General features: G+C 41.8%; 2 protein-coding genes across 4 annotated transcripts; both read right to left on the bottom strand.

Annotated features, from left to right (window-relative positions):
• Nucleotides 1–1076: 1076 nt before the first annotated feature.
• On the bottom strand, nucleotides 1077–5843 carry LOC121716024 (RING finger protein 225). Of its 2 annotated transcripts, XM_042102154.1 has the most exons (3): nucleotides 5568–5843; nucleotides 2184–2247; nucleotides 1077–2149 (listed from the first exon to the last, which is right to left on the bottom strand). In XM_042102154.1, exon 3 carries the CDS (start codon nucleotides 2091–2093, stop codon nucleotides 1482–1484), a length of 612 nt encoding a protein of 203 aa, XP_041958088.1. In that variant the 5' UTR covers nucleotides 2094–2149; nucleotides 2184–2247; nucleotides 5568–5843; the 3' UTR covers nucleotides 1077–1481. The 2 variants fall into 2 exon arrangements, with proteins under 2 accessions (XP_041958088.1, XP_041958087.1); XM_042102153.1 differs by having other exon boundaries at nucleotides 1077–2247.
• Nucleotides 5844–7358: 1515 nt separating this feature from the next.
• wdr31 (WD repeat domain 31) lies at nucleotides 7359–14958 on the bottom strand. Of its 2 annotated transcripts, none has more exons than XM_042102158.1 (11): nucleotides 14699–14958; nucleotides 13847–13967; nucleotides 13569–13701; nucleotides 12955–13084; nucleotides 11953–12027; nucleotides 10951–11095; nucleotides 10715–10815; nucleotides 10482–10549; nucleotides 10183–10324; nucleotides 9138–9300; nucleotides 7359–8794 (listed from the first exon to the last, which is right to left on the bottom strand). In XM_042102158.1, exons 3-11 carry the CDS (start codon nucleotides 13613–13615, stop codon nucleotides 8634–8636), a joined length of 1032 nt encoding a protein of 343 aa, XP_041958092.1. In that variant the 5' UTR covers nucleotides 13616–13701; nucleotides 13847–13967; nucleotides 14699–14958; the 3' UTR covers nucleotides 7359–8633. The 2 variants fall into 2 exon arrangements, with proteins under 2 accessions (XP_041958092.1, XP_041958091.1); XM_042102157.1 differs by having other exon boundaries at nucleotides 13847–13909.
• Between the last annotated feature and the right edge of the window lie 143 nt (nucleotides 14959–15101).

Below are 15101 nucleotides of genomic sequence, written 5' to 3'. Positions count from 1 at the left end.
CACATTGGTGGACGAGCAGGGGGTACCGTTGGGAATAATGATGCCACTGTAGGCCTATGACTTATGGTATGAGCTCATTTTCAGCGTCCGGTGGTTTCATCGCTTCTTCACCTGTAAGGAATCTTGCCAATTCATAGCTGATCGATCAAATGGGTCAGATTCTTCTGTTACTTCATGAACTATCTAAATATCACTATATAATTACTATAATGTATAGGCTTCTAATTAATGCGACTACTACAGCAACTCATTCTCTTTCGCACTTTTAACATAGCCTAAATAACATTCCACATTAGTTTTTTTTCATCACCCTGCGTAATAATGTATTTCCAAGCTGAGCTGGACATCCCCAGACGCATGATCATGCAGTACCACGATACCGCGTATCCTGTCATCGCATGAGCTTTGTCAGTCCTCTCTGGCTAGTGGCTACTCTTCTCGTGTACATCTACAGTAATCTGAAGACTCACTCATGCTGTACTTTTCCATTGCGCAAGCATGTCGTGAGTTTGAATAGGTTACGTAGGCCTAGGACTACATTTGTAATGTATTGCACGCCACCTCGTGGACACATTTTTGTCCAAGTCCATACGGTCTAAAATTGGAGACTTAATAACAGTAGCACATCTTCAATCAATCAATAATGACAACTAAATGCAAATAAGGTAATTTTCAATAATTATTGGACAATAAATGTAACAGGATCATCTAGGGAAATATTTTTGCAGAAATATTAAAAAACAATGGTTCAAATTGTTAATGTATAAGAAAAAAAAAACATTAATTGTGCAAAAAAAATAAAAAAGTGCTTCTGAAAGGGCTCTTCAATTCATTGTGTGCCTGTTGTTAGATTCGAGGACTTCTTCAGAGAGAGTGTCAAATAGTCAAGAGTCATGCAAAAAAGTAACTGTAGATTTGTATGGCGCCAGTCAGTCATTTGCATGAAAGCTCTTGGGATGGAAAGACCTGAAAACAAAAAATAATTGGCGTGTTGTCTATGTGGTCGCAGGTCATGTGATACAGTGACTTTGCTATAATTTAAGTAGGGCATTATTTTACAAGAAAGATTGAATGGCTTTGTTTCTCTCTGTCTGAGAATAGATATTATTTTAATAGTAGGCAAAATAGAACTTCACAGTTTGGCATAGAAACGATACTCTGTTTCAGTTTTACCATCATTCCAGAGCCTGAAGGAGAACTCTCCCTCTGAACAACTTTTCAGTTAGGCCTATATGACCAATTTCAAGAAATATAAATAGAACATGTTAGCTTTAGAAATAAAAGTGCTATAGATGCATGTATATGATATTTTTCCACAACCAGTCCATGACCAAAGTCTATGGTAAGCCTATGCAGGTACAGTTTCATTCATCTGTCCTGTTTTTCCAATGCAAATAAATCACCATACATGCTGTATTGCAAGTCTTTGCTCGTCCCTTGGGGAGGGATATTGTCTGAGCAGCGAAAGAGAGTGTACTGCGTTAATTCCGAGACGAGAGAAGGAAGATGACGACGATGGTGAGCACCACCATGAGCAGGACCGTGGTGGCCATGATGCAGGCCCGGCAGGGTGGCCTCTGCGCCTGCCTCCGCAGCATGGCCAAGCAGCCTCTCCCATGCCCCCGCTCTTGGCCCGACTGCTCCCCGCCGGCTCCTCCACTGCCACCGCTGCCGGCCGGCAGCCCCACGTCCAGCGTGTGGCTGACCGTCCGCGCGGCCAAGGGCAGGACGCCCTCGTCGGGCCGCTTGACCTGCAGGCGACCTTTGCTGCGGCTGAAGCGGATGCTGTAGACGCGCTGCATGGCAGCCGGCAGGTAGGAGAGCACGGTGGAGTCCGTGTCCAGCTTGGGCAGCCCTAGGTTAGGCAGAGGAGTGTGGCCGCGGCACAGCGGGCACTGGATGGAGTTGGGCTGCGCCGACTTGACGTTCATGCGCGCGAGGCACTCCAGGCAGAAGGTGTGCTTGCAGCCGAGCATCTTGGGCGTGCGGAAGACGTTGTCGAACTGGCTAAAACAGATGGCACACTCCAGGTCTGGAGCATCTTCGTCGTCCACAGTGGAGGGCGGGAGATCTGGCTCAGGGTCAGGATCCATGGTTAGATGTGGAGGTTGCAGAGGAGGGTGTGTGTGTGTGTGTGTGTGTGTGTGTGTGTGTGTGTGTGTGTGTGTGTGTGTGTGTGCGTGCAAACAAGGAGTCTTAGCTGAGATGATGTGGTTTCATAGGCAAAGACATGACACCACTTCTAATCTGAGAAAGAAAGCAAGATATTATTAGTTATTTTCTGTGGTCTCCACCTAACTGGATGACATTCACTGTGTGCATTAAAGGAAACCTAGCTCGAGTTGCTGCAGTCAACAGCTAGAGCAGTCAGGCAGCTACAGTGTTACACTCTGGGTTTTAAAGATGCCCAAAGTTTTTCATACCAACAGTACTAGTTCTCCATTAAATAAAGTTTCTTATAAGGAATCATTCAGTGGTGAATTACATTGATTTAACGTTACACCTCGGAGAAGAAAGGTCAAATGACAGTTTACTTCAACATGTTAGTTAAGCTGTTGGTTTCAGAACAATCAGCAGCAAAGTATTGCAGATGGCATTTATTGGTGTCCATTCTGATGACACTTGCTATAGGACAATCTGGTCAAGACTGAGATTGTACAGAATGGATTACTTTCTGCCATAGTTTTCACTGTTATCAGACAACTGGGATTCAGTTTTGACTTAATATCTGTTTATGGAGACCTAGAGGCCCACACAAACATTGCAGAGTTATGTAACAGGATCATGGAGCAGCAATGTTTGTGGAGCCAAGCTAATACTAATCTTATCGGTGGGTAAACTATAAAGAGCAGATTGACATGTTTTACATAATCCAGGTAGTGGCTTGTCTTATGTCATGAATTCAGAATAGCATAGTTCAGGTAGGTCACATCACACCCATCAACCTTGGAGATCAAACAATTATTCATGCCCCTTAAACTGATAATCCATTTCCAACTCATATCATGGTGGTTCTTTTTGATACTTGCTCTCGATCAGCCATCAGCCCTAAACTGGACCTCAAACCCAGCACTATCTCCAACTTCCGTGTTGGTCTGGCTCTTGGCCTACGGAGTCATTTCTAAACACCTTAAACATATTTTGTGAATATGAGATAGAATAGTGTCTCTCAATGTTTATTTGAACTAAATTGAAATTGTCTGGATTTTGGAGTCTTGCTTCTTGTCCTGCTCTATCCAAGCAGAGAGTATACAACCATGGAATAACAAAACGGCACCTCACATAACACTACAGTGCAGACTGTTTATAAACTGGATTTATGTAAAAGCGCTCTGGTTGAAAGGTACATTCTATCAAGATAACATTGTAGGTTTTGTTCATATTCATGATAATTATTATTGGATATGATATTTATCTTTTGAAGATAAAAAAACAGGAAGGTAGTTCAAAGGGACTTCTCACAAAATATTACATCTAGATCTCTGTTCTCTTTCATACACAAATTTGACTTGGAAAGATTGAAAGTGAAATGCAAAGCAGTACTGCAACATTATAAATAACAATAACAAGGAATAAGAAACAATAAATGATAATGTAGTTCAAATGTTGTCTTAACACTGACTAATTTCAGTTTCTGAGGCATGTCACATTCAACTCTCTTTTTAGTTTAACTGATATTAAAGGGATATTTTAATGATGCAGTTGTAACCTATTTTTCAGTCGTAAATATATAATTTCCTGTTGTTTGACAGTGGCTTTTGAGAGCTTCAGAACGTGAATAAAGGTCTGAGAATGTATGTATAGCGTCATAAAGTGTCTCCTTCTCTCTGCGTTACCCATGTCCATTCTTTCATCTGTGCTGACCCCATGACAATAAATTCCATGAGCCCCCGCTGTGTGTTTTGGATGGGAGATTAATGAGGCCCTCCTTCCCCTCTTAAACATAGAAAAACTGACTGTGTGTGACTGGACGTTAACTGTAAGTCTCTCATCACCTTTTCTGGAAAGGGCCCAGACAGTGAGAGCAGTGGTCAGCATGACCAAAGCAAAACTTTCGCAAACGTGAGAAATTGTTGCTATTTAAAGAATCTCTTTGGAGATTAATGATATACACATGAAGATGATACGCATGAAGACTTCCTGTGACAGTGTAAACAATAGATAGTCGTCTAAGTTCATCCCTGTGAGTGTGTAAACACTTATCTAAGAGCTGAGGAAAATATTCATCCTTAATGATGACATCAAAGATATGAACGTGGCTGTGTGCACGGAGCAAGGTTATTACAGTTAACCAAAACTAAAAATAGCAGTGAAAAACATTTCATAAACTGAAATAAAAATAAAAACAATTGTTAAAAACATGACACAAAGTAAAACTACTGAGCAGTGCTACACATAGTAAAATATGGGTATATTTGAAAATATGGGTATACTGAAAACTAATGAACATTTCAAAACTAGAGAGAGTTTGTGTTTGTGTGTAGGCCATGTGTGTCTAAAATAGGAACACACATTAACTGTCCATCACCTACACAACAGGTGCCTGTGAAAACTGCTAGCTGTTTCAGCCAGTTAGCCTTCCTACTGATTAAATCTGCTGTCGTTAGACTAGGTAGGCTTATGTCTAAGGTGATTATATGAATGAATCACTTTATCTATTATGCATCATTAAAAATGTATCAGGTCAATACATGTCTCTTCAGTCTTGGCTCATTATATAATATCAGTAGAGTATAAGTTAAGTTCCTTATTATCACTGGGCAGTGATATCCAACCTGCATCTGACCTATTTATTTGTTATTTATTTGCTCAAGGGCAACAGGTGTAGAGAGAGGAAACGCACTGATCATTCACATCGCCATCCACAGTTTTCCTGCTGGCCTAGAGGGTTGAATTGGCGACCTTTCAATAACAAGTCTACTTCTCTAAAGCTGAGTTTGTCTTGCAATTGTAATTCTATGTGACTTCCCATTTCAGTTGTTGTCATAAAAACAGAATAAGTGCCGTGGTGCCATTTTGTCCTTGTAGCCTGAAAATGCCACAGACAGTATAGACAGGGTGAAGCCAAAGCATTTGATTGCCTTGTACCGTGACTGTATTTTGCATAGAGGAACTATTATGATATGATATTGTTGTTGGATAAGTTTAATTTGGGTAATTCCAGCATATTATACTGCATTCAGTCTGGAATACACTGTAACAGAAAATATAGTGACCTTTGGGTAATGTGTTGATGCTCATAAGTGTGATAAGTGTGTGAGGAAAAAAAGTCAAATAAAAAAAAAGTAAGAACTCATTGGTGTCATTTTGCATTATGTTCATGTTATGTTCGAGTCTATGACTACTACAAAAGAAAGGTGTTGCAGTAGCTGTTTACACAAGATATGAATATCTGACCCACATGTTAGCTCTATTGCCATATCATTTCACGGATCACAACCACTCCCATCCCAAAAGGAAACGTATGGCTAAAGATTAAAAGTCCAGCTCCATCACCTTTTCCCCCCTTAGCATTCGTCTTATTTCTTTAAAAAATATCAACAAAAAAAAAAAACACGTCGACTCACCATCTTCCTCAAGTCCTTCCCTCATTACCTGCTGTGTCCAGTCTCAGGGTCATGACGGGGTCCTCGCAGCCATGAGCTGCCGGCCCAGTGGAAGACTGAAACGGACTGCAGTCTTTCTGAGTGCCACACTCGCCAAGCCCAACACAGCACAGCACAGCCTCGCTATCTGATATCTTTGCCTGCTGCCTTCATGCAGCAATACAACATTTGAATACTGGAATTATTAGGAGGAAACCTGCACAGCCTAGTCAAATGACGTACTGTGGGAGGTTAGGTGTGTAAACTTCCCTCAAGTCGAGGCAAAGGGAACTGGGGTAGCCGCAAATGGAACAAATGAAGCGACAGGTGAACTTTTTTGGCACAATTGATAACCAGACCTATTCCTTGCTATACTGAGCCTGGTATATTACGTTTGTCTGTTTAGGTTATTTACTGTACTGTGCCCATGATCTAGTGTACTTACTACAGTAGTATAGGCCTACAACAATCTCCAAAGTCTGTAACATACTCATGGTCATAGTCAGGTGAGAGATTGTAAGAACTGAACATAGCCAATAAGGTGAAAAATAGGTTTCAGAGTGAACAACTAAATACTAAAATGGCCATGTTTGTCTGGTAGATCTCTGATCTTTAGTGATGTAAACAACAACAGGAAAGAGAGTGTAGAGCATCCTGCAATATAACCTGCAATATAAACACATCAATAAACAACAGACTACAACTGACTTGGCTACACGTGTATGAAATATTTGATTCATGAATTACTACTTTTGATGAAGGTATTTGGAACAAATGAAGTCTATGTTGAGCAATAAATGAATTCAAATAAATGAAAAATAAATGTTTTCTTCTATTTTGGTAGTATCAGATAGTATTCAATGAACTGACACAACAGTCATGTGTTCTGCAATAGAAACTCAAGCTCATTCTGGTTTGAATTTTAGATGAATGGGGTGTTTGTGACAGAAATATAACGCCAATGTTTACAAATCTCATTAGAGATTTGCCAATATGATTGGTATCTAGTTCTTTTCCTGATGAAAGTTCATCTCAGTGACCCACTGGGCATATGTCAACATGCCCCCTTCCTGGTGTCATAGAAGTCTAAGCTGTGATGTTAAGCTCAGGGCACAGGATACTCTTTCAAAGCAATTTCCTTCACCCAAACCTCAGGCTGTAGAGAGGGATCCACTCTGATCCACAGTAACTATAGGGGAAGCCATTTGGAGGGTTTGTGTTCCAGGGTGTGTGTGTGTGTGTGTGTGTGTGTGTGTGTGTGTGTATATGTGTACATGCTTGTGAACATACTTCACAAGCTTTCAGTAAACACAGAGCACTTCTGGAAGCCACACAGCTGCTGTGTCATGCAGAATCCATGGAGACTGCACAACTCTCTACCTACCTATACTGTTGTGTAGTCATTCTGTTTCTATTTCAGTAAAGCAACTTTCCTCCACGCAATATGATGGGTTTAATCTAGTCAGATACAGCCCCACAGTGCTGTTAAGTTCACTTCCTTGACCTGGTCAGCGCGTGACTCAGCTGCTTTTACGCTGGAGGACTTGCGCTAGTGTGTCTTTGCGTGAGACGGACACACTTGGGGTCACCACGGATACCGAAAACATCTACTCTGCTGTTGTGTTGGTAAACGGTTGTTCAGACTTGTCAATGCTTCGGTATTGTTTACATTGAGCAGCTGTTCCCGACTGCGTGAGCACTGAGGTCAGCCATAAATGCACTTTACACAATAACACTGGGCAAGGGGAAACAGTGAAGGCAAAAGCACAAGGCCAGGGTTTGCAAAATAATTTACCAGACAGTGTATACATATACACACACGCATACACACACATAAATACACCAAAGAGACAGAGTGAGTGAGGACATACAACGCAAACAGGCCAGAGAACTGCTCTATTCACATTTTTTTAGTCACAGTTTTGATTTCGGTCACTGAGCGGAAAAACTGAGTGGTACGGGGCGAACACCGCTTGGCAAACTAAAATAAACACGAATTATCCAGGGCTGCGTGCACCAGTAACTCAAGACTGACCAGGGACAAGTGACTATTGGTCACAGGGTTCCCACCCATTTTCATTGACATTTTATTTCCATGAGTTTTCAAGGACACTTTCATGACCTTTTGCAGCCTACACATACACAAATTGTGTACTTACTCCGGATGGGCCCTATTTTTCAATGAAAATCAAGTTAACTGAGTGTTTCCATTCATTTTCGAATAGGGTAGTTAGGCCAAATTCAAGTGGAAATTGTACAAGGAAATATCCATTAGTACAATAGTAATTATAATTTCATTACATGCATGTACCAAGCGAATACATTTTAATTACAATGAATTTACAGAATTTTATTCCAGACCTGGAAAATGGAATTTTACAATTCCATGACTTTTCCAGGATTTCCATGATCGTGTGAACCCTGTGGTCAATTTGGTTTAGTGAAATATCAAAACCAGCAGACAATATTGCTTACAGTGGGTACATTCGAAAGACAACCAACATCTTTGGTTTGGTGTTTTCCAGAGAACAACATTGCATCTGTGCCCTTAACATAACACAAGGAGACAAAGCCAGTCTCAATATACAAATTGGTAATGAAGTCTGACTGATGGCTTTGTTGCTCATTAACAATATTACATTCTTTAAAAATGACATCAGATTCTCTCCTGTGTGGCCTGGTTCCTTGTTGAGCCATACTGGACTTCAACTGAAGCTTCAACTGAAGCTTTGTAGCTTTAGCCTGCTCAGCGGCAGCCATCTTGCTAAAAAGCTCCCTCTACTATTCATGTGATTCAGGCTCATCTCCTCATTGTCCCAGAGAAATCACAGCAGTTTATGAGCAGTTCTCTTCCACTGCTCTCATCACAGTTTGTATTCCCTGAGTCTCTGAGCATGAGATGCAGCGTCGCCGGGGGGGGGGGGGGGGGGGGGGGTCTACTACACACCAAGGTCAAGGTCAAGGTCACAGACTGAACAGAGTTCACCTCCTATGAGCACCCTGGGCCCGTAGGCCCACAAAGCACTCCCAGGGCACGGGCCAGCGGGATCAGAACCTGGCCACCTCCTTCAGGTTGAGGGTGGGCAACTGGCTCAGCTGGAGGTGGTGCAGGCCGCCGTTGAAGCTGGCGCAGAGCAGGCTGCCCATCTCCGATGGCGCCAGAGAGACCAGGGGGCCTGCGCCGTCCATGGTCAGGGTGTAGAGACAAGCTGAGTAGAGCGTGGGAGTGTGAGAGTACAAAATGTAGAGTGCGAGAAAGGAAAGAATATACAAAAGAGATAGAGAGAAAGTATGAAAGAGAGGCATTATCCTGATTTGAATGCTATTTTGCCTACACAGCTAGAACAACGCAAGCAGTTTTACAATTTTGACAAGCAGTTACTTTTAAGGAATAGCATGCATGGAGGACTGTGTCCAGTTGTTGATAGAGAGAGAGAGAGAGAAAGAGAGAGAAAGAGAGAGAGAGAGAGAGAGAGAGAGAGAGAGAGAGCGAGAGAGAGCGAGAGAGAGAGAGATCTATAATGACACACAGACACTGAATGCTTTGGTTACCTCCAGTGTTTTGGTCCCAGAGTTTGACAGAGCAGTCATGGGAGGACGAGGCCACCATGGAGCCGAGGTCGGGGCTGGGGGGCAGGAACACGCAGCAGGCCGTGGTCTGCAGGTGACCACGGTACTCCACCACCTTACAGCCGGGCTGCCTCAGGTCCCACAGCTACACCAGGGCAGTGTAAAGGGACAGTGGTCAATATTTTATCAATTTGTAAGCAGAAAAAAAGATTTAATGGCATGACAAAGCTTAAAAGGTGCCTTTGCAATATTACCTTTAAAAGTGCAACAAGTAAAACTGATTGATTATTCTCAAGAAATCACTTTACAGGCACCATCTTTAGATTTAACTGGTATCTTGTGAACATGTATGTAAGAGGCAGAAACTGCAGCTACACCTGAACTTTCAAAATCTTTTGAACATTTTGTGTCTGTTATGTAAGTTTTCAACGTCTAATACACCAGCTTTTAAAAACACTATCAGCTGTTTTCTTTCTTGAAACCATTGTGTCCTGTTTCTACTTTAACTGCTAGTAAAAGCCCTGGGTGCGTTACTGAGAACAACAAAATGTGGCACCATTTTGTTTACATCCACAAATTGTGCATTCTCTAAAGCAGGAACTTGACCACATTTATTTATCTTCTGTTTTCTCAAAACAACAGTCACACTCTGCAATAACACATAGTAGCGTAGTGCAGACCAGTTGTTTTGAGTGTTTTCACCACCCTACCATTTTCACAAACTGTAACTTTGAATAATATGGGAATAACAGCGCTCTCCTGTCACAAAACTACAGCTGATGTAAAGCACAAATAACAGACTTATCAAAACAATCTACAACTCCTTTCACAAATGCAATTTCACATCATGGGGTTGGCTATATACTCTATATACTATGTAACATCACAACACAGACAGACATTTAGTGTTTAGCAGAAAGGTCATTGAAGAACAAATGGCAACACACACACACACACACACACTCACACTCACACTCACACTCACACACACACACACACTCACACACACACACACACACACTCTCACCGTGGCCTCACAGCCCTGTCCCCCAAAGCCATTGCTGCTTGAGAGCACATGATAGCAGTCTGGGGCGATGTCACAGTGAGTCTGGATGTAGCGCTTGGATGGAAATGCGTTGGTTATCTGCCATGTACGACTGTCCCACACCCTAAAGATGGACATAATGGTCAGTGAGTGCCCCAATCACACATGGGGTCTACAAGGGTCTATACAACACTGATTCACATAGAAAAGCATTTGGAATTCAGTGCTCATCCAAAAATGGAGGTCAGTGTTGGATACAATATCTCCCCTTTTGAACCCACCTCACTGTCTTGTCTTCAGACGTCTGTACAATTGTGGTACCACCAGGAACCCAGCACACATGAGTGACCTGAGAGGAAGATATATCAAGATGGACTTTTAAACAGAATACTTCCCTCAAAGGGCTAAAGTGCTAGTGTGTTCTTTATGGGGTCAAATGTCTTACCATGTGTTTAAAGCTATTGAGCTATGATGCATTATGGGAAACTTAGCTTATATGTAGTTTAAAACTAACCAGGTTGCGAGAGATTGTGTTCTTCTGGAGACACTCTCCAGACTCAATGTCCCAAAGGCACATGGAGTTGTCACGTGACCCAGTACACAGCTTTGTTCCATCTATGAGAAAAAAATAAATACATAATCTTAAATCCTCCTATCTGTGTCTGCCTAAATCTTTTTTGGTTTTAATTTTACACACACACACACACACACACACACACACACACACACACACACACACGAGGAGCACACCTGGACTGACAGCCAGTCCGTTGACCACCAGTTCATGCCCATAGAACTCCTGAATGGGCTCTGCGTCACGGCCCATCTGCCACATGAGAGCACTTTTGTCCCTGGAGGCACTGAAGAGCCACGTACTGCCAGGTAGGCAGCTCACCTGGGAGGCAGGAGCAGGAGCATTAGCAACAATAAAATGTCAAATTGCAAATGCACACTGACGCCAGAAGCCACTTCAAACAATAAACGATTTTTATATTGAGGAATACAAAAGTCAGAAAATCATTAGCTGATTAAGACTGAGAAAAAGATTTATATTTCACCATTTCATTTATTCAGGACACAATCTTTTTTTCCATTAGGTTACCATAATGTTATATAAAAGAGTCAACTTTTGACAGCCATTCAAATGCATTAAAAACTATTGAACTTTCAAAGTGTTATTACATATCAAACAATCTGATAGAAGCCAGTCAATACAGTCAAGTAAATCAATACATGAAGTAAATGTGTGATTTTTATGCATCTCTTGTTTTCAGTCTGGCCTCAACAGAGGTACCTTATAGACTTATCTTGACCATATTTTTAGGCTGTTTGTCCTCACAAAGTCATAAGAGCACCACAATACCTTTCATCGGTACCACTGACTTGTGATCTAACCATCCACACATAACGAACATAACATGATATCTACTGTGTTTGAGAGTGTCAAAAAGTTGGTGGAACAACATATTTACATTATATTCATCTGTGGTTTGGTTGAGGTAAACATATCCTGGTTTGCATTATTTTTGAATAGGGGCCTAACCAGGGTTTTCTCTTGTCAAAATAAAATGTTTATATGGCCTATGATGACCTAGAATGAATGATGACATGTGAATATGATCGTTATAGCCCATTCTCATAAGTTCTAAACCAAAGATTCTAGAGCGCTACACAAATCTTTGGTCTAAACCACAGAACACAAAAATAGAGCAACAAATCATGAGACACACGAAAAACAACACTTTTGATTACCTTGGTGACCTCTCTGGTGTGACCATAAAAGGACTGGCATCTTGATCCTCCTTTCCAGTCATACACAACAACTGCCTATGACATACAAGTGGGTCAAGGGTTGGTTGGCAGTCTTGGGTCTTTTTAAAGGAACACGCCAACATTTTGGGGAATTAGCTCATTCACTGCTACCTGGGCGAAGTGATTTGCACCTAGCACCTGAAAAGCCCCTGTGTACTGCAAATCTCAAGTATCAGTGCTCTGCCTGAATGAGAACATAGTTCCAAGTATGTACAGCTCTGGAAAAAATTCAGAAACCACTGCACATTTTTCTGATCCAATTTCTGATTCAATCCTACGGTTGCTGAGTGACCTTCAAATGAGTTGACGGTCATATTCAAATTTGCAGTGCTCTTAACTTTTAATATGACCGTCAACTCATTTGAATGCACTTAGCAACCGTAGGATGACATCAGAAAAATGTGCAGTGGTCTCTTAATTGTTTCCAGAGCTGCATATGCTTAAAAGATTGCTGTGTCTAATTTTACATTGCCATTTGTACATGTTGTAACTATACAAATCACAACCTGTAAACGTTGGGGGAAAATGTTGGAGTTCTTTTGTCACTTTTGGGAGCTATAGACTAGTTGGTTCTGACCACCTTAATGAGCAAAGCTTAGCTAGGCTAACGGTGGGTGCATCAGACTGATTTACTGCACGCACAGAGACGAGAAGGGTATATTTCATCTTATCTATCTCTAGGGGAGACGGCAAATAAGATAATTTAATTTCCAAAAACGTTAGCGTGTTCCTTTAAGATCAAACATAAACATTTTGAAAATTGTTATGTTCATGCTATACTGTATGAACTATAACAACCATCTATTAATCCATGCAAAATCTGCCCGTGTCTTGATGTTAGCCTTTATCACATCCCAACTAACGTCATAGCTGCTCAATTCCTTTGTCACACCCCATCACACACATTTCCTTTTTTGCTTAAATGCTGCTGTGGCCACTGACCTGATCGCTTCCTCCGGACACACAGAGCTCAGGGGCAAGGCTGATGACACAGTTGACGGCATCCGAGTGTGCCGGCTCATACTGCACCACCTGTGACACTGGCGGGCCCTCGCCCGCATCCCTGCCCGCTCTGCAGCGAGACACCGAGCAGAGGGGAACAATTAACACATATTAACACATACACATACACACATGCAGACACACACACACACATGCACACACACACAAGAGACACACAGACACAGACACACACCTGTGACATACTTGGTGTATTCAAAAACCAATGTAGGTGAATATTTAACATGAATTTAAATCACTGGTGAATATCACTACCAAAACTGCTTTGACTGTGAAGTGTACACAAAAGGAACCTGTTCTCTCCTCACACACCAGTTACAGACACTAGTGGAGAATAATAGCACTCTATTTATCTGCCCTTTCTAGTGACACAATTCAGACAGCACAGGATTATCCAAGTAGACCCATACTGATCATATATAGAAAATCATTAAGCATTAAATCATTACCCAGTTTAACAGCAATGTGGTTTATCCACATACAGATTGTAGGCGCTGGTTCGGGTCTGAACAGCTGCTGGTAAGTGAGGGCCTCACCTGTAGCGGTCAGAGCGTTTGCGGAGCTTACTCTGCAGCTTCCCCATGCCTGACGCTCAGAGGAGCCAGGGTGCAGCTGCACGATGAGGACTGGGCACCACCAACCACATGGGCACACCACAGCAGTAACAGGCTAGGCACCCAATACAGGGAGGATCACAACAGAACCACAATTAAATGAATACAGTGTGTAAACAATCAACAAGCCAAATTTTTATATATATATATATATATATATATATATATATATATAGTATTGTGTTAAGCCCAGTACACACCTCTTAAATAATCATGTGAGCCAAAACAGTTTCTGTAGAGCCACGGTCCCCGAATGGCATTCTCTGGGGGAAAATGGTATGACTTTGGTATGACATAACCAAACAACCTGTGCAATGGATACTGACCAAATTGCAAAAGAAGATAGATAGCATGAGGGGAAGACATTAAGTTAGCTCCAGAACATAACAACACATCTGAACAGCGAGAACGCGAGCAGGCTGCGAAATCCTATTACAATGAATTAGCCTACTGCCACATCGAATTAAGCCAAAGCATTAAGATGGCAGTTCGACACCGATCGTGACACATTTTCGTACAAAGGCAAATGGAAACAAATAACTTAGAACGCATTATACAAGAGAATTCTTAACGGAGGGAGAGGTCGTTCATATTTTGTACCGTAATCAATATTCGCGGCTTCATGCAGAGATGTACTATGACAGACAAGTTAAGCAAGAAGATGATCTCGTAGTTATGGCCACAACCTCTGTGGCATGCATGCACACTTACAGTGTCTGCTTCGATAGCATAACCACCTGACATCTAAAGATACGCTAGCTACCTCAACTGCTAGTTATCGAGTGTAGCTAACGTTGTTGTTTGTTTATAACATAAGGGAGTTTACTAAGGGTGGCTCACATTATGCATCACTTCAATTTAGAACATCAACAAAGTCATGTTTTGTGTTAATGAAGTTAAGGCAAGAATAACGTTACTGTTTGTCTCTTGTCGAATTGGAGCGAGTGGTTATAAAGCAAAGAAGAAATGTACAGCCTATAGGCGGGTGAAGCTATCTATTTAGCTAACGTTTGACAAGTTGCAAAACTAAAACTAACCATATCTTGACTTACCTCAGTAGGACAGTGGTAACGTTACCAAGAGTGCTAGCCAGCTAACAATCTGGACAGCTTCATAGCGTGTCAGACAAAAAATCTTCCTCGTTGCATTTCCTTAGTTGCATAACAATTAACTAATTCAAGAAAATTAAAAAGAGAACAAATTCACTGCAACCAAGTCTGTGTTCTTCAGCAACGCGCGCACAATCTCTAAATAAGAACTTTCTTGTAGAACTCAATGCGGCTCGACCAGGGAGTGTTCCTCACTTTCCTTAGCGACGCTTTCTTCGTAACTAGGCTAGGTGTAGTCACGTGGTAGGCTACAGAATACAGCGCAGGGTGGGGTGAGGCCATGGGTGAGGTTGACAGCAGCAAAACAATAGCCAGCTTTTTGCAAAACTGATTTCCGGTTGTACCC

The sequence above is a fragment of the Alosa sapidissima genome, chromosome 8 (assembly GCF_018492685.1).
Source record: "Alosa sapidissima isolate fAloSap1 chromosome 8, fAloSap1.pri, whole genome shotgun sequence".
NCBI classification, from domain to species: domain Eukaryota; kingdom Metazoa; phylum Chordata; class Actinopteri; order Clupeiformes; family Clupeidae; genus Alosa; species Alosa sapidissima.
The sequence above is the reverse complement of the archived record's forward strand: the minus strand, read 5'-3'. Positions and strand labels throughout refer to the sequence as shown.